The sequence below is a fragment of the Eptesicus fuscus genome, chromosome 4, assembly GCF_027574615.1.
Source record: "Eptesicus fuscus isolate TK198812 chromosome 4, DD_ASM_mEF_20220401, whole genome shotgun sequence".
In the NCBI taxonomy this organism is placed as follows: domain Eukaryota; kingdom Metazoa; phylum Chordata; class Mammalia; order Chiroptera; family Vespertilionidae; genus Eptesicus; species Eptesicus fuscus.
Genome location: NC_072476.1, coordinates 67403643 through 67429030, shown reverse-complemented (window position 1 = coordinate 67429030; position 25388 = coordinate 67403643). Strand labels below are relative to the sequence as shown.

Here is a 25388-nt window from a genome sequence, read left to right as displayed (position 1 = left end):
CTTGTGAGACTGAGTTTTGTGCGACCTCTCAGAATCTCAGTTTATGTCAAGAAGCCTTATGTCAAATCTGCTGCTCTAACTTGTTTCTTGTGCATTTCAAAATCATACAAATGAGTAAAATTTGTGCTTGGGAAAGCTGCTGCTCCGGGTAACTTCGCTTTCCTTCACCTAATCCTAGTAATCCTCAAATTATCGCATGCCCCTCTCACGAAAGGAGGCTTCCTTGGAATGATACAGCCTAAAGGGTTTGGCTCAAAAGCCTCCTTATGTAGGACTTCCCTTAAAATTATATTAATTTATAATATATATTGAATGATAGCTTTACAAAAACAAGTTAATGAATTGATCTTTATGAAAATGACTCTTTACAGTAAGTAAAAAAAGGGTTATCACAGTTTTGGTAACTTGCATGAGTTCATACGGAAAAAAAAACAAAAAAAACAAACACCTTTCACATGTTCTTAATGACTCTAAGCCCGACGTGCTCTCGGGCACGCTCAGTTGTATGCTCTGAAGCAGTAGACACCGTAGAGCTTATGCTTTTTATCGGGGAAGCCCACGAACCGCACCGCGGCCTCGGTAGGACTGCAGCGCCTCCGCGGCCGAGAGATGGGGTAGCGGACACTGCCGTCCTCCAACCAGCCCGCGTCGCAGCGGTCATAGCCCAGCAGCTTCCAGGCAGCGAATATCTGGCCCACTTTGGCGATCCGAGCACCGTCGTTGAGACAAGCTTGCACCGCTTCCTCGTAGGTCAGCTTGGTGGGGTGGATCAGGTAGTAAAAGCGGCCTGCGGAGAGGAGCAGAGAGGTCAGTGGGCCCGTGTGCCCCTGAGCCACGCAGAGCGGGCGGGAGCCCCAAGCAGGCGGGGTTCCCAGTGAAGTGGGGCATGGAGCAATGTCTGTGGAGGTTTTGGAACCTAGGATCCTCAGTCAAATGTGCCCCTGATTCGCTCTCCATTAAATTGGCTGATTTCCTTTGCCCCCTTAATCCATGTTCAGACATGCCCTTTTATAGCTTTAAAAAAAGAAAAGGGAAACGACAGATGCAGTTTCTGTTCGCTAATTAGTGACTAAAAGGCCCTTCTGTGGCGCTAGGGAAGACAGAAGTCCATGCTAAAAGCAAGGGCTATTGAAATTCTGGCTGTGGCGGGACTGAACCCCAGCACAAGTTTCTGGAGAGGCAAAATTTGAATGTGAAAGGATCAAAAAACATTCCTGACATAAAAGTCTATTTAAAAAAAAAAAAAATCAAAGCCCTCAAGTCCTTTTCATTACAGGTATCAATAAGACATTCTTCTTCTTCAAAGAGTACAGTATGAAAATGCAAAAAACCCAAAATATACAGGAAGTCACTTGCCATAAATAATGCTGGCTCAGAATGTGGGCCTAGTCTGTTCACTCCCTAGCAGAGGATGAATTTATTTATTTTTTTCAACTTCATTCTGTGGGAGCCTGATACCTAAGTGTTTTTTTAATTCACAAGAAAGAGCAAGTTAGTCTCACCCACTTATTGAATAGTGTTAATTACTGAGATTCCTTCAATATGTATAAAATACATAAAATATGACATCAACTGACGGAAGTGACATATGCCAATTGAAGATTTTCTCAGACTTCATTTCCGGTAGAATATAATCGCTCTCTTATCTGATTATACATTGTAATGTTATATCTCCCTACCCCTCATTAAATATAGATTATTGACGTGTAAATGAATGCTTGCCAATTCTTTCTAGACTAAGATGATGTGGTTCTGAGAAAGAGTGGAGGCCACTGGAACATTAGCTACTAGCGTTAGTTCTATCATCTACACCAGAGGTAGGCAAACTACAACAGGAGTCAAATGAGGTTTCATTAGAACATAACCACTCCCCTCCTATGGCTGCTTTTGAGTTACTATACACAAAGCTACATTGATTGAGTAGTTGAAAAAGAGGCCAGATGGCCCACAAAACAAAAAAATATTTCCTATCTGGCCCCATACAGAAAGTTTGTTGATCCCTGGTTCCTTGCAATTTTTTTCCAAAGCATGTTACCACGGAACTTACATACCAATGAAGGGGTCGGAGTTTACTTCGTGGGTGTGTGGCCTGTGCAGTGGCACATGGCCTCATGATTGGCTTACTGCCTGGCTGTCACCATCTTAAAATTCTCAATAATTTTTGATCAAGGAACCAACATTTTCACCCCCACATTATGTGGCTGTGTCTAGATGGAGCAAGGTAAGGCTGGGAGTGGTACTGAATACAAGGAGTCAGTCATCAACACGGAGGCAACCTGGATTTCTTTTCTTCTGCTTTCACCGGCAATGTTATTTCTACTTATTCCTTTTGCAAAGTTCTCTTCACCCTGAGCTGTGTTGATCATTTATGAATATGCTGACATTGTGATTTAGTGGAGGAGAACATGACACAGAAGCCACCCCTACTTCCACTTGGAGTGCTGTATCCTAGGGAGGGCGCATGGTAGCAGCAGCATCCTTGCAAGAAGAAACAGACCCCAGACAACATCATAGCTTAAATTAGCCTATATAATAAGAGAGGAATACGCTAATTATCCATTACCCCATGAGGCGTAATGACTGACTGCCTAACGACCGGATCACAGACGGATCCGCAGGAGGGTGGGGCAGCGAACTATAAGCGGGTGGCAGAGAGCTACAGGAGGGGGCAGGGCAGCAAGCTGGGGGGGAGGGAGGGGGCAGGGCAGCAGTTGGAGAGCTACAGGAGGGCTGCAGCGACCTACTGGCGCACGGATTCGTGTGCAGGGCTACTAGTTTCATAATAACAATCAGACACAATAAAACCTAAGAATAGTGGAAGTCTACACTTTTGCTTGACTTCTGTGGATTAAAAAAAAAATTAGGACATCAAAGAACTTCTTATATCTTTTCAAACTGGAGGAATACTTCAAAGCTTTTATCTTTTTAAGTAGATAAGATTGAAAGTCAAGTGTAACATCCTAGTACCTATTAGTCTATGGTATAGGGAAGAAGGCAGTACAGTTAATATTTTTTTACCATTGAAGTTGGATGTAAAGCAGAACACATCATATCTGCTTTTCTCTTTATCCCAAAACCCGTAGTTCCTGACACCAGGCACGGTGTTCTGGCCTCCGCAGGGCTCCCTGGGCTTGGTGATGGGATATTGCACTGAGCCATCGCTGAGCCAGCCAGCGTTGCACCAGTCCAGCCCACCCCGCCAGGCATCATACAGCTGGTCGAAGGAGGCAATCACAGCATCCTGGTTCAGACAAGCCTGCTGTGCTTCATGAAAATTGAGATTATAGCGCCCCAGTCGTGGAAAGTAAGGGAATACCACACCTGTCCAAAGGAGAAAGCATGGAGTTATTAGTGGAACCAGAGTAACAGGTAGAGGCAAATCACACTTCACTGGAAAAAGAACAAAACACAACACACATGATAGACTCTCCATCAGAGGAAGTAGTCGTTTTTGGACACTTACAATGGTTTCTCATGGTCCCTCTCCCCTTCTAACAGCCTCTCAGCTCTGAGCATGTCCCAGTGTGCTTATTTGGTTTGATAACTTCAGTGATTTATCTCTTTTGCTAAGAGTTCAACTCAAGCCTTGAAATTCTCCTTTCTCAAATTATTCACCTGCAGATTATATTTTCCAAATAGCTCTCCTTGAGAATTTACCATCTGCTACTGGTTACTGCGTACCTAAAAGTGTATTCCTGAGCTTCCTTTGTCTTGGAAAAAAACAACAATATTGAATGCTAAGCATGGTAGGTGATGTAGACATAGTGCTGAAAGAGAAAGTATTTATCAAAATTCACAATGTTTTTTTCTTAGTAATTATTCTTATATAATTACTACTTGATTTAATATTGTATTTTAAATGCAAAAACAAACATCAGTTACTCAAATGTAGATATATAATTTGTTTTACACTTGCTCCTAAAAACTTGCAGATAAGTAACTTTCACTTAGAAGGCTTCTGATTTGGAGACACCCAAAAGTGAAATCCTTTGCATATCTAACAAAAATCTAATTAAACAGTCTTATTTCATCTTAATGAAGCAGCTCTTTACTAGGAAAAACACCTCCACAAAAAGCATCATAGCTCTCTTATGTGTTTCAATTTTTACTATAGCCCTTCATTACCCCCTTCCCGACCCCGTCCTATACAAGATAGGTACAGAATAGACATCTGTTGATTCAGTTAATGCCAAAGAATTAAGTTAAATATTTGAAAGGGCAAAACCCTTAGCAAATGTAAATGGTGTGATTTGGCACTTGGCTTTGCCTGGGAAGATACAATGGTTTTCCAAAAGTATATATTTTTTTCAGTCAAATAATCATGAGAGGTGATTGAGCTGTCTTACAACTTGCTGCACAATTACTTTAAAAGACAAGGATTACACACCAAAGCAAAGTTGTACCCTTTGCTGGACTTTAAGAAGGACCACTGCATCAAAATGTCTCCCTCATAGTTGCTAAAAGACAATTCATTTAGTGTGATTGTTCAAGTCCTTGCCTTGGCTTTTTAGCATATAATTAGAAATAATTAATATTTTATCACGTGGAATATAAAACATTGTCCCACTGACAGTAACCCGGTGAATTATATCACATGAGCTATTTTTTTATGAGACTGCAGACCCTACTGAAGATGAATGTGCAATTCACCGAGAGTGTAACCAGCACAGAGGAAATGTTTTCTTTTATAAGTCGTCCTGGAAGACTCTACAGACATTTCAAGAGCCTGGATCAAGTCGCGTCCGCCGAAGGGTTCTGCGGGGCACGTTTGTCCCTCTGGGGCAGTCCAGCTGGCACTGAACACTGCAGGCAAAGACCCAGGAAGGCTTCCTGATCTCATCCTGCCTCCTCAGGTTCTTGGCTGAGGGATCTGTAAGCTGAACCAGAGCCAAAGTGAAGGAGGAAAAGACTCTCTGGGTTGCCACTGCCCCCCGCAGTGATGATGGAAGGGAAGGCTGGAGGTGGCTCTACCTAGGAAGAGCCATGCCCAGGCATCTGGTAAGAACCTAATTAGCACCCGAAAGGAAGGGCCACAGTGCTCCCTGTCCCCTTGTGCCTTACAGCTTCTTTCCTCAGCAACCCCGGCAAGGCTGCTATAAAAACACTTATCTTATCCAGTAGAGACTTCTTTAGCAGCTGAACATCAAGTGAGAGAAAATCTCCAAGTCTCTCAATGTGGAGAGAGGAAAAAATTATATGGTTTGAATTCCATTGCTCATATGGCTCAAGATGGTAACAGTGGGGAATGTAGAGCATTTTAATTTAAAATAATTAAAAAAACCATGACAATATTTTGGGTTTAAATTTACGGTAGTATATTTAGTGGATTTTCATGGGTGTTAGGAAAAAATTTTTCTTTAGTAATTAGTCCTTGATTAATCACTGAATGTTACTGAAATAATATTGATTCAGTTCCAAATCCAGTGTAACATATTTTTATTTGAGTTTCTTTCAAATTTAACATAATTTCAAGCAAGCATTTCTTAAAGTAAAAATGAAACTCTATCTTAAAATTTTACTATTTTTCAATTGTAAGAATAAATGATCAACTTATTGTTTTATTAACTTAAAAGATATTGTACATTATAGTTAATGTTTAATGGTGCTGGAAAGAACACATTTCTAGTACATCAAAGTTACTGTCTATGTTTTACTCAGCCAACACTTTAAAAGCTTCAGTGTATTATACACATTTAGTGCATACATTTAAATACTCAGATGTTTCTTACAAGCCATGGCATTTCTGAAACTACATGTTTGTTAGTATTTATTTATTTATTTATTTATTTTACTTCCAGCTTGTTAAGATTTCAACATCTAAGACTATGATTACAGAAACCATCTTGACTCTGGGAAGATGTGCAATTCCTACAGCTGAATTATGGAGCAAATGGTGATTGTTTTTATCCAGCACTTATAAAAAGTTAAACTTTCATGGGTATGAAGAAGGGTGTATACTTATTTTACAAGTATAATTATTTTATACTTATATGTCAAGATATAACGAAAAGCTCTTTACTTTTCCATAGAGGTCTGGTATGCATCACTACAAAGGGGATTAATAAGAATGATACATCACATGGAAATGAGTAATATCAAATGATGTGAGTAGTTTCATCAGTCCAAATGTTTTGAACACACATTCTTTAAGATTTATAATTGAATAGTTCAATTCATCCTAGTTGTTTGCAAATATTGTTAGACATGTGAAAGGTTTTCATACCGTGGTACATGTAGAAACTAAAGTAAATTTCAATAACTCCATAAAGTAAATGTATTTAGTAATAAAAAGGCAGAGACCAGGAAGCATAGTTTTTACCTTCCTCTATGTCTCTCATAGTGCTTAGTAGTGCTGTGTACATATGTAAAATTATTTTTCTATTTCTGAAAGTCCTCAGATTATAGTTTTGTGTATTTGGGCTCAATTTCAACAATGTTCATGGATATTAATTTGAATTAATAAAAACTGAAAGCACAAGGTGGCATTTGATCAGGAGCCAAGAACTACAGATAAGAGAGATGATTAGGTCATAAAAATGCACTTTACTGCATCATGTAATTTATTAGATAAGTAAAGCTAATAATTCTCCATACATGTGATGGAGTCCTTAGATCTTCAGTGATGGGCTAGTGGACCAAACACATACTTTCCCAAAGGCACAAATCCTTCCTAGGATGCGAAAGGAGCTTCTAACAAGCACACACTTATAGTTTATGTGCATACAGAAAGAAGTTATTCTATCAATGCAGCCAAAATTTATCCTCCAGTGGAAAGAAACTCTGGAATTCATGAATATAAGAAGTTTTGAGATACGTGAGAAACCAGTGAGCCTCCCTACTGGTGGGGCATTTAGAGTGTGTGTGGACTTTGGGCAGAGGGGACACAGGATGAGGACAAGGACACTTTTTATATATATATTTAGCTTTATATATATTTTTGTTTTTGAATCTACTGAATGTATTATATGTATAACATTTTACCTTATTGTTAAGTTTTCACAGTTACTTTACAGAATACAATTGCATGTACTTCAGTTAGTAAATGTCCTTCACAAAACTGGTCATTATTTTGAAACTAAGATAATTTTATAAGTATAATAAAAAAGTATCAAATTGGAATTTCTTAATAATTATGTAATGAGATTTAAATTTTGAATAGCATAAGGCAGTTTCTGAATATTATTAATTCAGTTATACCGCACATTTCTCCTACGTGCAAATGGCTTCGATTTTGCACATAACCACTGTGTGTACATTTCAAATATGGAAGTTGGAATCATAGACAGACAATAAAATGCAAAAGATTGAAAAATACTCTATGAATGGGCTTTTGGTTTCTCACATCATCATTATGGTAACCAGAGGTCATGAAAAACAAAGAGTAATGATTCATTATAATTTTTAGTTTGACATGATTTATAGATACTTACCTTGTAAATCTAATGATACCACAGCAGTATCATCTTCTAATCCTTCAATCACCTCACACTTATATTTCCCATAATCCTCCAGGGTGAGGTCTGTGATCACCAGGGAAGCATCGTTATCACTGCCTCCTTTCAGAAACACTCTCCCCTGGTAGCCTCCGTAGGCTTTCTTGTGGTATCCCATAGAAACAAAAACGTCCACTTCCTTGAGGTAATCTGAAGTGAGCTTGGTCCACTTAATGCGGATTTTGTGGGTTCCTGAGCCAAATGCCGTAGGGTCTCGAAAAAATTTACATGGCAGGGTAACATTGCCACCTCTATGTGAGAACACCTTGGCTTGTTCTGCTTCCACAAGTAGATGGGGGCCATTTTCGGCTGTAATTGAAAAAAGAAAGAAAAGAACAATTAATATGCTTTCAGACACTTTTATGAAATGAAACATGCTACCGATACAGGGTATCTGATGAACAGCGACATTGGGTGATAAGCTTCTTTGCATTGTTGAACAGCAGTCTCTCTGAACCACCTAGAAAGGTACCTCTGATACTTAGAGGGCATAAAGTAGCTATGTCTTTCAAACCATTGCAAAAAGGAAAAAATGTGCACTATAATCACTAAGAAATATTGGGTATAAAGCTCCAGAGTCATCTGAAGTTTGGTGATTTCATAATAAATTTTATTTTTTTACACTTAAATATAAAAATGTAGAAACAAGATGAAGAGAAATGACAAAGTACCATGGCCATTTCATCAATATAAACCAAAAATTTTGTAGGCAAACTTTTCTCTTCATAGCTGAGCTATCTAATACAATAAATCTGTATTGTATTTATGGAAAAAGTATAAAACAACATGATTAACTTTTATTATACTTCTGGCCAAAGAACTTAGAATAGCCTCACGTATGGCCTCTATTCAAATATAGACCCGTGATTAAAATGCCATTCTGGAGCATTTTAAGCAGCGTGTACATATTTTATTTTCACTAAAGGTATTTTTAGCAAAGGCTTTATAAAACCTCCAGATTTTGAATTATATTCCTCAAAACTTGAATGTTAAAAGTGTATCCAAAGTTATACTTATTTTCCGATTAACCAAATAATTACTTCTTTATTCCCTTAAATCTCCTTCTACTCCCTCTCTGTTTCCTGCTATTTCTTACTTAACAGTTATCTTATCACATCCACCTTTCATTTCCTTGCCCTTTTGCTTTCCTCATCCCTCCTCCAAGGACTTCATTGCCTTCCAGAGAGTACTGCAGAGTTCTAAGCTTGCCAAGTCAGCAGGCCTGCGGTTCTCCAGAGAGCCGGCTGTTATTTTCAGATCTTGGCTTTCTCTGGGGTTTCCCCTGGTTAGCTCATTGTGCTTCTGACCTTGACAAGGTCTCTTGAGGATGTGCAAGATTTGAAAATGAGAAAGTGATATAAGAACTCCTGGAAACACAAAGCTTCTCATCTATACACAGCTTTCAAAGGCTGCCAAAACTGCCTTTCATGTAGTCCTTCCTGCCTTAGGCAGGTAGGTACTGAGTAACTTTTGGCCATGAATCATTTAAGATACACAAGATACCATGAAGAGTAGCCACTCATCTCCGGGCAGATCTCAAAATGTATTCAATGGCATACATAGGATTCATATTTTAAAATATAAAAGTGTACAAAAATAGATACTATGGTTTTATTTTTTATCATATAGCAAACAGAATTACGTAATATTGAAAAATAAACATAATTTCATGTATAAGCCAGCCCCAATCCTCAGAAACTGAAAAGCCATCAATAATCTACTTTGAATAGATTAAAAAAAGAAGAGAGAGGACAATTACTTAATTAAAATAAATCAGATCATTAAGCATTTCCTTTAGATTCTATTTTTTATCTTCTTATTTTAGGACCACAGAATTATACGAGATGAAAGGTAAATCTATCCCACTCTATCCTACATATAATTTTCCCCCTACAATAGCCCCAATGACTGCATCCAAGTTCCACCTGAATCTCTCTAAAGTCTTCTTTCTGGGAGGAGGAAAAAAAGCTGTTGACTAAGTTTGCTTAGTTATGTCTGAGGGCCACAGGGAGCATCTCCCCAGACCCTTGGGAGGACACTTGGGAGTTGGGCCTTCTCCTGCAGGGACTTGAGTTTAGACATGACACACAGCTACAAGAGGTTGCCATTTCCACCTTGGTGGGTGTGGCTCAATTGATTGAACATCATCCTGTGCCCTGAGAGGTCACTGGTTCAATTCTGGATCAGAGCACATGCCTGGGTTGCGGGCTATATCCTCAGTAGGGGGAGTGCAGGAGAAAGCAGATTGATGTTTCTCTCATCAATGTTTTCTCTCTCTCCCTCTCCCTTCCTCAATAAAAATATATTTTTAAAAAGAGGTTGTAGTTTCATGATTCTTCTAAGCTTTGTAAAGTCAAAACTAATGCCCAAATGCGCTGGAATAGGGGTATTACAGTAGTTAGGCACAGGGCTTTAATGTGATAAAGACCTTGTTCTAGCTTCATCTCCTTAATTTACTGGGTGTGTAGCGTTGAGCACGTTCTGCAACCTCTAAATCCCAATTTTATTGTGTGTGAATTAGGGGTAGTAATATCTACTATGTAGTAGACACATAAAGCACTTAAAATAATGGCTGACCCAAAGTGTCCACTCACTGCTAACTTCCTACTGCATATCTTTCCCACAATATTTCTCAAATATGACACTGCCTGATACTGGGAAAATTTTGGCATATATTAACCTATATTGTAATTTACTTATACATTTTTGATCCATGTGGAGTAAAAAATATACAAAATACCACCTGCATTATACAGGAAACTTGGAAATTATTGTGTGGTTTAGCATAATCATAAGGTGTTCCAGAATGAATACAAGATCTGAGTGTTTTATAAATTAAAGAGTTAAAGCAAAGATCAAACTCTCGTGCAAAGGACTGAGACTTCTAATTTTTTTCTGTGGTTAACTGTAAATCATCTTGTAGTATTTTAGAAGTATAAGCTTCTGATTTTTTTTAGGCACTGTTTATTTTACTCCAGCATTGTGAGTAGATGGTGACTTTGTGCTATAATACTGAGAACTGAGCAGACACCAACAATCCACTGGCTTTCCACAAAACAATGTTTCTAAGCAGCCAGAGTGTACAAATTTCTACCATTTTTATTTTTATCTTTTGGGGGGCTAGGTGTTGAGGTAATAGATGCCAGAAATCTCTGACTGAAATTCAAAGAACCCCAAGAAAGATGTGTAAACTGTAACATATTGAGTAACTGAGAGCCATGTTCATTAACCTAAACTCCTGACTTCACCTGTTGAGAATATCATATTTTGTTAGTTTGTTTGTTCTTAGATGATCCACAATGCAAATTATAGTGCATTGAAAGTGGATGGGGAGTGGCCTGTTGCAGAACAGGTGAGATGCAGGCATGAGCACTGGCCAGAGTCAGGAGCTCTGGGTTCCATTGCAGGCTCTACCAGGATTTAGCTATTTGAGTGACAGATCTATGTCATAGGACATTGAGTTTAAGATTCTTATCAGGCTTGCTATGGCAAGCTGTCGTGATAGTGATCAGCCAGGAAACACATTAAGCTGGAGAGGAAGAGGGAAAGCACAAAGAGCAGAAAGGGGACTGAGTGCTGATGACAAACTTTGCGCTGTCTTGCCTAGAGGAAGTCTTGAATCTGATCATTGGATGCAAAATCCTGGACCACTTAAATTTATGTTTAAATCAAAACTGTTTGATCAACATGCAGTTGCAAAGCAAATATAATGTAAAAGATAAAATTAAACCTTGATAATCAGAATGAGTATTGCTTGTTTTCCTTTTAAAAATATACTAGAGGCCCGGTGCACAAAATTCATGCACGGAGGGGGGTTGTCCTTCAGCCCAGCCTGTACCCTCTCCAATCCAGGACTGCTGGCTCTCAACTGCTTGCCTGCCTGTCTTCCTGATTGCCCCTAACCGCTTCTGCCTGCCAGCCTGATCACCCCCTAACCACTCTGCATGCCTGCTTGATCACCCCTAACTACCTCTGCCTTGGCCCCCACCACCACGGCTTAGTCCAGAAGGATGTCCAGAATGATGTCCGAAGGTTGTTCGGCTGTCTGGTCTAATTAGCATATTATGCTTTTATTATTATAGATATGTAATAAATATAATAAAACTAAGAAGCTTACATGTGCTTATTTGGGGGGTTTCAATTTTCCTTAAGTTCAATTTATAAGTTACATAAGTTTCCTATTTCTATTAGTGAGTTTCAATGACACTGACTTGAAAGTTTTGATGCCCTTCAAAGACCACAGTTGTCTCCAGGGAAAACAGCAGGACCTCGTTATTATTTTACAAATTCTGTGAAATCCAGAGGACGCCGTTCAGTTTCACCAAATTATAAAAGCAGTGGCATGACCAAAGGACTTATCTTTGTATTGCTTTTTAATTTAGGTGAAGTCTTTCAAATAGAAAATAAAAAAACACAAGTAGCTGCAGAAAAACAATTTAGAAATATGGTATGGGCTATTTATTATTATCAGTTTTATTAAAAAATTTATCTCTCTTTTTTTGTTTTTGGCCATTCCTTGCCAAAAAATACAAAGGTAACAGAAAGAGGAGAAGGTGCTACAGATCAAAGTTTTCTTTTCAAAATAAATTATGGATTTGGAAATAACCCATCTTGGTTGGTTACTTTCTCACTGGTGTATAGATGAAGTAGCCTACAGATTTTGGACTTACTATACCAATAAAATGTAAAAAGGAAAAACAAAATATTGGGGAATATAATATGGCTGAATAAGGTACTAAACTAGGACATTAAAAATACCCCCTCTACCACCATCTTCTGATTTTTTTTATTGTGGAAAAATATACATAGCATTTTAAAGTGTACATTTCAATGGCATTAGTTACTTTCACCATGTTGTGCAACTACCCCCACTACCTATTTCCAAAATTTTTCATCACACCAAACAGAAAGCTAATTCCTCCCTGATATTCCAAACTGGGAGGCGGAGACTCAACTGCCAGCTTCATAATGAGTCATTTGAAAAAACTGCACAGGTTTTAAAAACAGTTCCTTATTTTCGTGACATCTGTTATCACTGTGGTGGGTTTGGATGTGTAAGACTAGCACTTTGGAAGCTGTTACTTTCATTAGGGTAGCCAAAGCTGCCCGAGGATAGGCAGCCAGAATGGATTTGTATCCTAACTGCTGTGCTTGCCACGTCTACTGAAAACAATCCCTCTGCCTCCTTCTCCACGCCTTGTTCACATTGTTCCTCTCACAGCAACCGAATGCCTGGCACGCGCTAGTGTCTGTGACCGAAATTGACCAGTGTGCCTAGAGCCTGTGCTTCGTTGTAGCATTAGACATGGACACCTACTATTGCTTTATGCAATTACTAGTAGCTAGCTCTCAAAAATTAAATATAGGTGTTAAATACAATATTTAAGCAGAATGACTAATTTAGACATTGGTCTCTCATTGTACCTTACACATTACAATTGAGTAGGTAACTACATAAGAAGACAAAATGGAATATCTTACTCATTAAACTTAAACGGTTTATAAATATTTTGTTTACCTCAGATTGGAATGAATCTAATTTTTCCTGAAGTTGCTCACCTGGAGTGAGAAGCTCCTATCATTTCGCTATAATTATGATGTGTCTGGTCAGCTTTGCATTGGAAATTTTTATAAGAGTCCTCTTTCTGGTCCTAGCTCTGCCCAACCCCTACCTCCATCCAGCCTTTACTGTCCTTTGGTGTGTGTGTCTTTTTGTTTTTGCTTTTCTAAAAAAATATATTTTTATGGATTTCAAAGAGGAATGGAGAGGGAAAGAGAGATAGAAACATTAACAATGAGAGAGAATCATTGGCCACCTCCTACATGCCCCCAACTGGGGATCGAGCCCCCAGCCTGGGCATGTGCCCTGACCAGGAATCTAGCCATGACCTCCTGGTTCATAGGTTGACACTCAACCACTGAGCTACCTGGCTGGGCTTTACTGTCCTTTTGGAGAGCTGATTACTTTTAATTTGTCACAGACAGAGCTTTAGTTTCTTCCCCAGCTGTTCCTGAATGCAAAGGACTCTGAGGCGCTCTGGGCCCCAGTGCTTCAGGAAGGGCTGACTGAAGGGGGCAGGAGAGGAGCTCTAATGAGGATCCAATTTGCCCTCTGCCCTCAACTACTTGACTTGAGTTTGATACCTTCTTGGATTTGTCCTTAGCTTATCTTTGCTTTCATCGGAAGTTCAAACTCTGCCCTAAGAATATGTGGTGCTCCCACCATTTGTGTGTGTGTGTGTGTGTGTGTGTGTGTGTGTATGTATGTATATATATATATATATATATATATATATATCTGCATAAACTCTATCTGAAATGATTTACCAGAAACTAATAACCTCGGTAGCCTATAGAAAAATGAGGTAAATCTCTCCTTGGAGCAAGCATGTCAAACTCAAAGGCTAACACGGGCCAAATAAACGAGGCATGCGGCCCATGGGCCATGAATTTGACATGCTTGCCTCAGAGGAATCTTGGGAGAGTTTCACAGTGTATACTTGCACATTTTTGAAATTGTGAGCCATGTGAATGTATCACCTATGCACAAACTAAATGAAAATGGTATGAAAAGAAATTAAATAGTTGAGGGAATTTAACAAACAAACAAATCTTATCTGAGTATCTCTAGAAAAGATACTTAAGAAGCTGGTGACAAAATTGCTATATATTGTCATTATTGAAGGAGTATATATTTGCAGAAGACCTATTGATCTGTTAATACAATGCTATCTTTAAATATGTCTTTAAAACATTAAAAATTTATCTCATATTCCTTGTTCCTTAAAGATGCTATTGCCAAACGTCCTTGCTGTTGTCTAGTTTTGAACTATAAAGGAAAAGCCCAATGCTGAAAATGGGATAAGTGAAGTTTGCTCTTTGCTGGAAAGTACTCACTGCTGTTTTTCACCATCTGTGACCTTGCCTTTGGTCTCACAGTAAGAATTTACTTCTCTCCTCCACCCCACCCCCTACCCCTACCTTCTCTCTAACCATGGTAGAGTCTTTGTGCCCTGCTGTTTCCCTTCAGTCTACAGCTGAACCAAATTGCCTAGAATTGTGTTTTTACAACTTCTTTAAGTGGCATACATCCTTTTGGTCAAGACCTTCATCATATGACCTGATGTGCCATGAAGCATCCTCTTAGGTATTGACCATATCCATCTTCCTTCCTTGCATTAAGCTAAATTGTTTCTCTAATGGGAAATTACCCAACAACAAGATATAGTATTGTTTTGGATGATGGTGACTACAAATGTATACCATGTTATTATTATATCCAAGTTTCAGAGTAAAAAATAAGGATGAATGCTATCACTATTTTAGAGCCTAGAGGTTGATCTATGGCAATATTTTAAAAAATTCAAGAACAGTGAAACTTTTTCTCCCCAAAGGATATTTTAGACAATATAAATGTGACAAAAGGTGAGTTTCTCTACTTGAAATGTGCATCAAGAGTTCCCCATCCCACCCCCAATAGCTCTTAGGGGTCAATTGAACACAGTTTAATAACAATCACTGTGCTGAGATACAAACTTGAAACTCTGTTAATATCCTGAAAAAAATTTTTTTTCTTAATTCTCTTTTTGTACCAGAAGTAGAATAAGTGAGTTTAGCTCTGTTCTCCTGATTAAGTTCTATGTGAGTTTTTATCTTTTCACATTCATTATTATTTCATCTGTTTTTTAACAGCAAGTGCTTATTGGTTAAGTAAATACTCTATGCCCCTTACACTATGTCACTTAACCAGTCTGTGCCTCAGTTTCCTCATCAGCAAAATAGAGTTAAGTCACCTTCTTCCCAGGATCCCAGTAAGAGTTAAATGAGGTCATATGTTGAGCACTTCCTCCTGCCTGGCGTACCGTGAGTGCCCAGAAAAGCTGGCTCTGACTAACAGAGTCACTGAGTGTCCAAAGTGTGGCAGGTGTGCAAGAGCTTCTACCTCCACATGGCCTTCTTTACCTGTGCTCTTTCAGAGACACTTCCTAGAAGCTACGGGTTCTGAGAAGCCACATCTTATCAACGCTTGATGATTCCCTAAATACATTGGTTCTCACCAGGCCAAGAGTGCATTTCAGGACCACCAACTAAGAAGCCGTTAGAAGAAATCTATCTGAATCTATATAATCCAACTTCTTCCTGCCGCCTCTTGAGTTTCCTTGGGGGTTCCAGACAGTCATTATTGGGAGATAGGGGTGGAATGTGTTTACACAGCTGCCACCCCACCCCTGCCTCATTCCTCTAACTCCTCTGAAGAATCACCATGGTGACCTGTAGGAAAAATTTCTCCCAGGTCCAAGACCAAGATCTTTTTAAATTTTTATTTAATTTTTATTTTCATTTTTTAAAAATATATTTCTTTATTGATTTCAGAGAGGAAGGGAGAAGGAAAGAGAGATAGAAACATCAATGATGAGAGAGAATCATTGATCGGCTCCCTCCTGCACGCCCCCTACTGGGGATGGAGCCCGCAACCCAGGCAGGTGCCCTTGGCTGGAATCGAACCCGGGACTCTTCAGTCCGCAGGCTGATGCTCTATTCACTGAGCCAAGCCAGCTAGGGCAAGATCTTTTATTAGTAGTGATTTGATTTCTTTTGGAACATAATTATACTAATTGAATGGAATAAAATGGGGGCCAATTTACCCACTTCTTTACTTAAAAGATTCTAAGAACAGAGAGATGGAGGCTGTGTGGCTCCTGTGCGAGAGGAGCACAAGAGCTGGCCTGCCTGAGCTTGAATCTCAGCTTCTCTGCATAATAACCGTATACCTGCGGCAAGTGACTGAATCTGTCTCAAGTTCAGTGAAGGTAGTAGCCACCTTTATCCAGTGTTGCGGGGAGGACTGAAAGGATGACTCAGGTAATGCACTTTCCATTGTGCATCACACTGTAATGTAAGTATATTAATATTATTGCCACGGCTATGTCCATCACAACTTGTCCCAGAATTAGAGATAATCTTAGTGTTTTTGTCAACTCAGAGTTGTTTGTTTTGGTTAATAATTTTCAGAATTTACATTGATTCGTGTTATCAAAGGTTTATGGATAAAGAAATAGATTTAATTCTTATTATTTTAAACTTAGAATAAGCAAATTGGGTTAGCATGGCTATAAATAGATTAAGGAATGCATTACAAGAAAATAAATTGGAAAATGAAATTTGAACATTTCACTAACATGGTGGATGACAGTCTTAATATAAACATACTTAGCAGGATTTTAACTATACTGGAGGCTAGTTTCCAAAGGTATGGGGAAACCAAAACATTAGCATGAGTCATTCTTCTTCATTAAGTTGTAATTAACCACACAGCCCTTAATTATTGGAAATGTCTTCATGTGGTAGAAGGGTGGATCTCAAATCTACTTGTCTCCACTCAGACCACTTCCACTTTGTGGTGAAGTATAAGGTCAAGCTATCTGTAATTTGCAGAAAGGACACTGTTGGTTTGATACACTGATATAGTTAATGTCTTCATTTAGTATAAAATATATCAAAATAATACTGTCACAGAGTCAATCCTGGAGGCAAAGGGATCTTGTGATTCTTTATTTAATAAGCAATCATGAATTGATGGCATTCAATGTGCCGAGTATTAAATTTAGTGCTCAAATAAAATGAAAGGTTAGTCAAACACAAATGTCCAGTTGGGCAAGGCTGAGGGAGTGGAGAGAGCACCACAGTCCTGAGGACAGCAGGGAGTGGGAAGGACATGCCCATTCTAATGCATGAACTGGCTCCCACTGATGTTGTCCAATGGGAATGCAGGCTGAAAGATAGCGCATCTTTGAATTTTTCAGCAGACAAAAGAAGTATAGGTTTTAATGTTTAAAAAAATCCCCTATTTTAAAAGTATGCGACTAACTTAGACTTTGGAAAAAAATTATATGAGGAAAAATGGCCACACATCAGTGATGAGGATTTTGACTTGGAGAACATTTGCATCTGGGAATGTATGCACCCTCCTTTTGCTCACCTGTTGCTGCTGCGGGTCTCCAGATCTCAGACTAGGGTCATCTCCTGGTCTCTATCTGCATTTCCTTCTTCCCCAGGTGATCTCGTCTAGTCCCATGGCTACAAATACCACTTTTGTGCTAACGATCCCAAACTTTCTAGTAGTACATTTTTCCTGAACATAAAACCTAGTAAATCCAACTGCCTGCTGGTCATAAATTGCATGTCCAATAGATAACTTGAGTCCCCCCTCCTTTGCTCAAATCTGTTCTCCCAATCTTTCTCAATTTAGTTTATGCCCAGCAGCAACTTACCGAAATTGTATATCAATCTATAGTCATTTCATTCCTTGATTTTTCTATTTATAACCATTGTGTATGTGTATATAGGTATAACTATATGTGTACCTATCTAGTATAGCAGCTATATAGTTGAAGAAAGATATTACCATGTTTGACTTATATCCATAATTTAAAGATACTGCTTTTTTTGAATGCTTCTGTTTAAGGTAATAGCATATAATGTTATCTTCTCTCTATAGAATTTCATAATTTCCTTATAGCAGTTATCATAGTCAATAGTTTTAAATCCACAGAAATGTCTGTCTCTCACTAGACTATAAGCTCAAAGAAGACAAAGCCATATGTTCTGTTCATCATTTCATCCCCAATGGCCATGTATAAAAGGTGCTTGCTCTAGACTGAATGTTTGTTCCCCTCCCCCCACCACTAGCAAACTCATTTGTTGAAACCTGATCCCCAATGTGAAGACATTTGAAGGTGGGGCCTTTGGGAGATGGTTAGTTCATGAGGGTGGAGCCCTTGGACATAGGATTAGTACCCTTATAGAAGAGACCTGGGAGAGATCCCTTGTCCCCCTCAGTGATTTGAGGACACAGAGAAAAAAATGACAATATATGAACTAGGGAGCCAGCTCTCACCAGATACTGAATCTGCCAGCACCATATTTTGTGGAGTTCCCAACCTCCAAAACTGGGAGAAATAAATGTGTGTTGTTTATTAGCCACCCAGTATATGGTATTTTGCTATAACAGCATGAATAAGTGTATGTGTGCAGTATGTATTTTTACATATGCACATAATTGCCTACATATACATTTTTCTTCTGGACTCCTTTATTATATTTGTATGGTGATATTCTTAGTCTGACCAAATGATAAGCCTGTATTCAATGTAGTAGGTTCTTCTGACATTTTTGGTTTCATGTCCTATAGTAAAAGAGATTTTAGAATTAGTTATCTAATACGATGTTGCTAACTCTTATGAGTTCATGATGAAATTCTGATACTGTATAGCTAATATTTTCTAGGTAGAATTATTAACACTGTATATATTTATCTAAATGCCATTTGGAAAATATACTTGATACTTGTGAATTTTGCATTTGTGGCTGCAAATAGCATACTCTGTCTTAATTTAACTTTTCATAATAGACTCATAGAATCCAAATGAGTTTTAAGTGGAAGAGAGAAAATTAAGCCGGAGTAGCCCTTATCTACTTCTCCCATTAAACTCTGGCTCAGTGGATGGCTTGTGATTGTACATTGTTAAATTCATTCCAGTTCTTTTGATCCACTCTGCACCACCAGATCCCGACTCTGCAGATATTACATAAGGAACAAGATAGCATTGCAGTGACCAAGTATAAAATGACTGCTTTTCAAAGCTGCATGCACACATTAGAAAGATTGCTGCGTCCTGCCTCTGATGGACCCTCATGGAGCGTAAGATGCTGTGTGCAGTGTGGGAGCCATGCATACGACCAATTGCCCAATCTCATAATCCTCTTCTTCATCTGCTGCCTCTCATTCTATGAACTGAAACTACTTCCCTGACATTTGGAAAGACTGATTAGGACTTAATTAGGAATAATACCTGGATCTTGGTACTGGATTTATTCAATAAACATGTACTGACCACCTACTATGTGCCAGGTACTGATTTAGGTGACTTGGATACATTAGACATCTCTGTCCTTGTGAAGCTGAACTTGAGATGGACACAAATTATTATGTAAAATAGTTAAAGTCATTAGCCAATGCTACAGAGAAAAGAAAAAAATGTGAGAGAGATTGGGGTCCATAAGAGAAGGAGAGTGCAATAGTCAGGGAAAATTCATTGAGAAGGTGAGAAATGAGCCCATACTTGAAGAGGGGAAAGGATTAGCCAAGTTCCTCATTAGCCATGCTACCTGGGACAAGAAATATAAAATCTCCTGGTCTTGATTTCTTTATTTGTACAATGGGATATTGATCTAGATATCATATATTGAAGTCATCTTAAGTCCTTAAATTCTCTAACTATGGTTTAGCTTTTATCAGCATTATAATGAAAGCAGTCATCTAGTTAATGTTCATTAAGCCTACACAATATGTCATTGCATTGCTAAATGCCATGGATGCCACAGGATTTAAGAAATGCTTATTATGATAATATTAATTTGGATGTATTCCATTACACTCATCCATTTATTCAACAAACATATACATATTAAGTGCCTACTATGTGCCAGGCACAACTACACAATTGTTGTGTTAAAAATCTGACCATCTGATGGGGAAAGGGAGCTATTTTAACTAACCCATGCTAAGCAGGGACAGAGGAGTTATTTAAGACACACAGGATAAAGGAGCCAACCCCCTGGATGGGGAATGTCCACTTCTGCCAAGGATTCTAGATATACATTATTTTTCTACCCAGAGAGATAAACTTCTGACAATGCTTCCCGTAAAAACTATTACTGTTTTATCTTTTGAGAAAGTGACAGTACATTTTACTTATTAAATAGAGGGCAACAATTTTACTCTTGTTATTTTAAAACTATTTTTAAAATTATGAAAGAACAACATTCAGCTTATCTGCGTTCACCTAGTAAGTCTATTAAAGGAAAGTTACTTAAGTTTGAAAAGCTTCTGTGTTTACAAGGAAAGTAAAAGGACCAGATAATATTTAATGCTATTGGGGGAAATTTTAATTTGTGAAACTAAAGAGGACAAAGAAGGCAACTTATAAAACGTTTACTTCATTAGAACTAAGATTCTGTTAGCAAATAAGTTTGAAAAGCCTGAGTTTCTCCACCAACCTTTGTGCCTCCTTTTCCATGTCAGTGAGGAAGTAACAAACATGATGATGATAATAACCATCATCTATTGAGAGTTTATTGTGTGCCAGGCTCAGTAGTAAGCACTTATCCAAATATTATCCAAATATTACCTAATTTAATTCTTACAAAGCCCTACGGAATACATGGTGATTATGCCCAATTTTATAGATGAGGGGAAAGAAACTTGAAGAAATTAATTGTCCCATATCTAAAGTCAGCAAGTGGCATTGGGGGGAAAACTCTCAAACTTGTCAGAAGACTGCATTTGACCACCAGAGGAAGGAAGCATTGGCTCTCTGACCTGAATATGGTCCAGCAGTTTTGCATTCACTATTTTGCTTTTTACATTGTTTCATGGGCAAATGGTCATATGATTTCTCTGGTGTCTATGTAAATGTCTCCTTAAAAACAGTGTTTAAAAACGTATATTCTTTATCTTTGAATGTCTACTGGTAATTAAAAGTATACAGAAGGAGTTTTTGGACCTCATCCAAGTATTTATTTAAAAGACACTTTTGTGTGATTTGGTACTCCATATAAAATTCTTCCTGATGGTCTCAGGTTTCAAAGGAGTTAGAAGTTGTTTGACTAGGCATATCAGGAAGCGAGGGGTGTAATGCATTAGTTGAAAGTGTTGTAGAGACAGTATTAGCAGCAGCTATCTCTTCCTGTAGCTATATTTTAAGAAATTACTCTCTTCTACATTGGGAACTACATTAGCAGACTCCATGGACAAGTAAAGTTTGCTTTCTTGTGTCACCAAACAGCTTCAATAAAAAAGTTAAAAGGCATGAATGAGTATATGTGCATTTTTATCCAAGGCTGTGTCTTTCTTCGTGGGAAACTGGGAGAGTTTCCTTTTTCATAACCAGACACATGCTTTTCATCAGAAACACTGCACAGGGCTCTATACTTGCATTTTCTTTCCTGGTAATTCCACTTTTTAAAAAAGAAAAAGCCAGATTAAATATTTTTGTTCCCATGTATCTATAGACTCTCCCGTAACAAATTTGGAAGGAAGCCTTCAAAAAATAATTAGGTAACTCTTATGCCTGAGACTCAAGAACGTACTATCAAAGTGTTGAACATCTTCATCAAAGCAGCTTAGGAGAATTTGGGAATAATGTGCATATTGCCCTGGTGTCATTTGGGCCTGGGAATACAAACATGGAAATTTAATGAAAATTGGGAGATAGAAAAGGTGTTTTTGCAGTAATGCGAATTCTGAACAATTTCCTATCACTGAGAGGAGCCCATTCTGTTTATCAGTTCAATTCAGGAATTTGAAAGCCAGATTTACTAACTTAGTCATCTGACTACAAAAGTCTTATAAAATTTTATGAGGGTTTAAGCTCCTTTAAATTCCTTTTGGGCCATGTTTGACAAATAAAAGTTTAAATATGAGAAACTACTATAGTTTGACAAATAAGAGTTTAAATATGAGAAACTAGTATTTCAAGTAGGGAATGCAGATTATCTGCTGTAATGATTCTCTCGTGTGCTATCCATTTTATTTTTTTGCATTGTAAATGACAACCGAAATTATGTCAGGACACTTGGAGGTATTTCTCTGGAGGACTGAAGATATGAATGTTCAACCTAAATGCTATCATAAAGGAAAAAGAAAACTCTTTTATTGATGAAAAATAACAAGAACAGGTATTTGGAGCAATTTTAACATAAATTAAGATGTATGGACATAGCATCATAATCCTGATTCAAATTACATTTCAGTATAGGTTTCTACAAGCAAAACATAGGCTGTCTAGTTTTATTACTTGAAAGTTGTGAGTAACTTTCTAAGAATATGAATTTACAATGAAAATGAACTATCAAGTTATTTTTTTTAAATGGGTAGTGTATGCAATAATCTGGATAATTCTGATACCTCGTGTCAGAAATTCCTTTGCACTAAATTCCAGCAGAGCATATGGGATGGAAGGGCTGGGGCCACAGAAGTTTTCCTCACTGACAAAACTCAAGTCTAATTTAAAGGCTCCCCAGGAGTAATTTTTAAAATGTTGATACACTCCCAAAATAATATTTTCATACTCTGGGTGCACTTTAGACTAAATGGTTTGTACATAGTTCATAATATAACAGATATCTGTCTAATAATAACTTGTAACCACAGCTAAAGTTAATTTTACATCAACTTTAAACCTGCTATTGTTAATCATGACTCAGTATTAACCTTTTGGCTGAACTGAATTCTGTGACTAGATGTTAAGAAGATGTTGTTCCTCATCAGAAATCTCTCTGTGTAAATATAGCGTCTGGGAAACAGCTTTGATTCCTCTACTGTATACATTAGAAAACAGCTGAGTCAGCAGCTTGCATAGTAAGATTTATGATTATATAATTCCTTTTCACAGTCCAGTGAAAAACATAAAGCTTTTGGAAGCAAAAAGAACTGAAAGAGCTATGTCTAAAACAGCAAGCTATTGTCAAATTCAGAACTCTATTTGTGTAGTCATAATATGTACAGGAAAATACTTCTAGCCAGACTTACACTATCATTTGACCTTCACAACTCATACTTTGCAGCAATGGATGCAATTTTCTGAGACTACACTTTTGACCTTGAAGATATAACTTGATGTTTTATGTCTCTTAGCAAACTTATAATGCTTCTGGTCCCCAAACTGAGTTCATCTAAAATTAATGTCATCATATGTTTAAACTGTTAAATCCTGTCATTCTTCTTTTAATTATTCAGCATACAAGGGCAAAGAGAGAAGCAGCATCTCCTTTAGAACTATCTTTTCCTTATTGCATAAGTCTCTTAGCTTTCTGAGTGCAGGATGTCCCTCATCTGAAGCTGGGACTGAGGAAATAGCTGCATTGTACTGCAGCCCCAAATCTTGCTACAGCTCTAAGGCTGAGGATTCAGCTGAGCTGAACAGAAACATGCAGAGGCAATATACTGGTCAATCGGAGCTAAATATTCACCGAAGGAGATTATAATGGGGTGAGTTACTTTCTCCTGAAGCTTAGCTTGTCTGACTTTCATTTTCATATTGTTTTTCCTAATGCTTACTCTAGCAGCATGACCTTACATCGTAAGTTTTACTTCCTATTTCTCTCCCCACACCCCCATCCCTTTTGCCTTGCACTGAAATAAACTTTATGTCCTCTGTTCTACTTACAAGAAAGATAGCAACTGTACTAAAAAGCCTGGAACAATTACATCAATTCCCTGTAGCTGGACATTCATAAGCCATCCCAATTTAATTGTCCCCAATTCTTAACTCCACTGTAATGCTCTCGCATTCAAAAGCCAGGGAGCATGTTCACCAATTAGCAGAAAGGAAAAGAAAAAGTCAGTGCAGCAGAACTAATGAAGAAACACAAACCCAGCATCTCAACTCTAAGTAACTTGAAATTCGTTTGACGTTCGTAAGAGAACCTGTGTTTTCTTACCTTGGATGTGAATAACTCTGCCATGATCTAGAGTGTAGTTGTCTGAAGGATGATCAGCCCAGCAGATGGAAATCAGCACCAGAAGGAGTAGGCTCTTCATCTTTACAGCCCCACGAATCTTCTTCACTGTGAGAGCATCACACACAAATGCTTGTGAGATTTGGAGCCTTTGGAGTGTTGCACTGCACAACTTATTGCCGCCTTATCATCACAGAATGGGTCTGTAAAAATGTTTAACCCGATCTGTTCAGAAAGTTTCTGTAGCTGTCTTTGGGAGCTGAAGACTGCAGCTTTGAACAATTTCAGTTTCCCTCATGTAGCCAGAGTCCAAATAGTGTTTAACTCTATCTTTGCAGAATTGTAAAATTTAAGACAGTGTAGTTTTGATAATAGAGTGCTATAGCAAGTTACAGAGATATGTGGTAAGGATATAACAGACTTTAAAAAAAGCTGTTTAAACCTCTGAATTGGAAGTACACGTTAATAAAACAATTTTATACATATCTGGATATTTATCACTGAATGTTAAACCAGGGTAAATAGAGAATATTTACATGAAACTAGACATCATTCATTTTCCATGTGGCTTCCTAAGCAGGTTAGATCTGCTTGTTCTAAATGGAAAAGAGGACCAAAAAAAAAAAAAAAAAAAAAAAAAAAAAAAAAAAAAAAAAGAAGAAGCCTGATTAAGCAGAAGCAGCACTTTTGTTACAGATTCAGTTACCACCTTAAACACTGCTTGGGTCTAGGGTGACTAGATGAAAATTGTGGACAAACTAGGTTAGAGTTGTGCGTGCTACCACTGCAGTCATCCTGATTGATTTTTCATTCATTTCTGCCTAAAATGCTGACGCACCATCTTCGAGTGCCAGGTAGGGTCTCTGCAGTCAGCAGAGCCACAGCTGCAGGGAAGGTCCCTGCCAGGCAATTAGGCAAATGAAGAGCTGAAACAGACAGCGGGGAGCAGCTCTGGTCCTGAGTGAGAGGCAGAGCCGTCACCTGGCTGTCCTCTATTGCAAGACTGATGGATACAAGAGGACACAATCCACCCCCCAAACTTTGTCATGGGAAGGACCAAAAAAGTCATTCCAAGTGATACAAACCTTATGACCTTTGCAGTTTCTGCAGGGCAAAAAAGTCAGTGTAGCTGCTCTGTTTTAGTGTGGTAGCAGAGGCAAATATTAACAAGGGCTTTCTTTTTCTCTCGTGCACACAGCAGCCTTCACAATGCCTGGCTATTTTTAAATCTGAAATTGCACAGTACTGGCTTCTGCCACTAATTTGTTTTTTCCAGGAAAGTCTGACTCCCTGGAATTATTAAAGAGCCCTGAGCCTGTTCCTTGAGGTCCTTGCAGGCCAGCCTCTGCTCCAGAGCCCAAGGCACTGTCCGCA

At 38.3% G+C, this 25388-nt stretch overlaps 1 protein-coding gene across 1 annotated transcript; it reads right to left on the bottom strand.

The window, feature by feature from the left end:
- Positions 1-464: 464 nt before the first annotated feature.
- Positions 465-24096, bottom strand: HAPLN1 (hyaluronan and proteoglycan link protein 1). Its single transcript, XM_054714294.1, has 4 exons — positions 23997-24096; positions 7431-7802; positions 3019-3321; positions 465-787 (listed from the first exon to the last, which is right to left on the bottom strand). Exons 1-4 carry the CDS (start codon positions 24094-24096, stop codon positions 498-500), a joined length of 1065 nt encoding a protein of 354 aa, XP_054570269.1. The 3' UTR covers positions 465-497.
- Between the last annotated feature and the right edge of the window lie 1292 nt (positions 24097-25388).

Coding starts and splice junctions, on each gene's coding strand:
- HAPLN1 (XM_054714294.1), bottom strand. CDS start 24,096: ATGAAGAGCCTACTCCTTCTGGTGCTGATTTCCATCTGCTGGGCTGAT. Junction 3,322..7,430: donor GGTATCATTAGATTTACAAG/GTAAGTATCTAT, acceptor TCCTTTGGACAG/GTGTGGTATTCCCTTACTTT. Junction 788..3,018: donor CTTTACATCCAACTTCAATG/GTAAAAAAATAT, acceptor TCCTCTCCGCAG/GCCGCTTTTACTACCTGATC.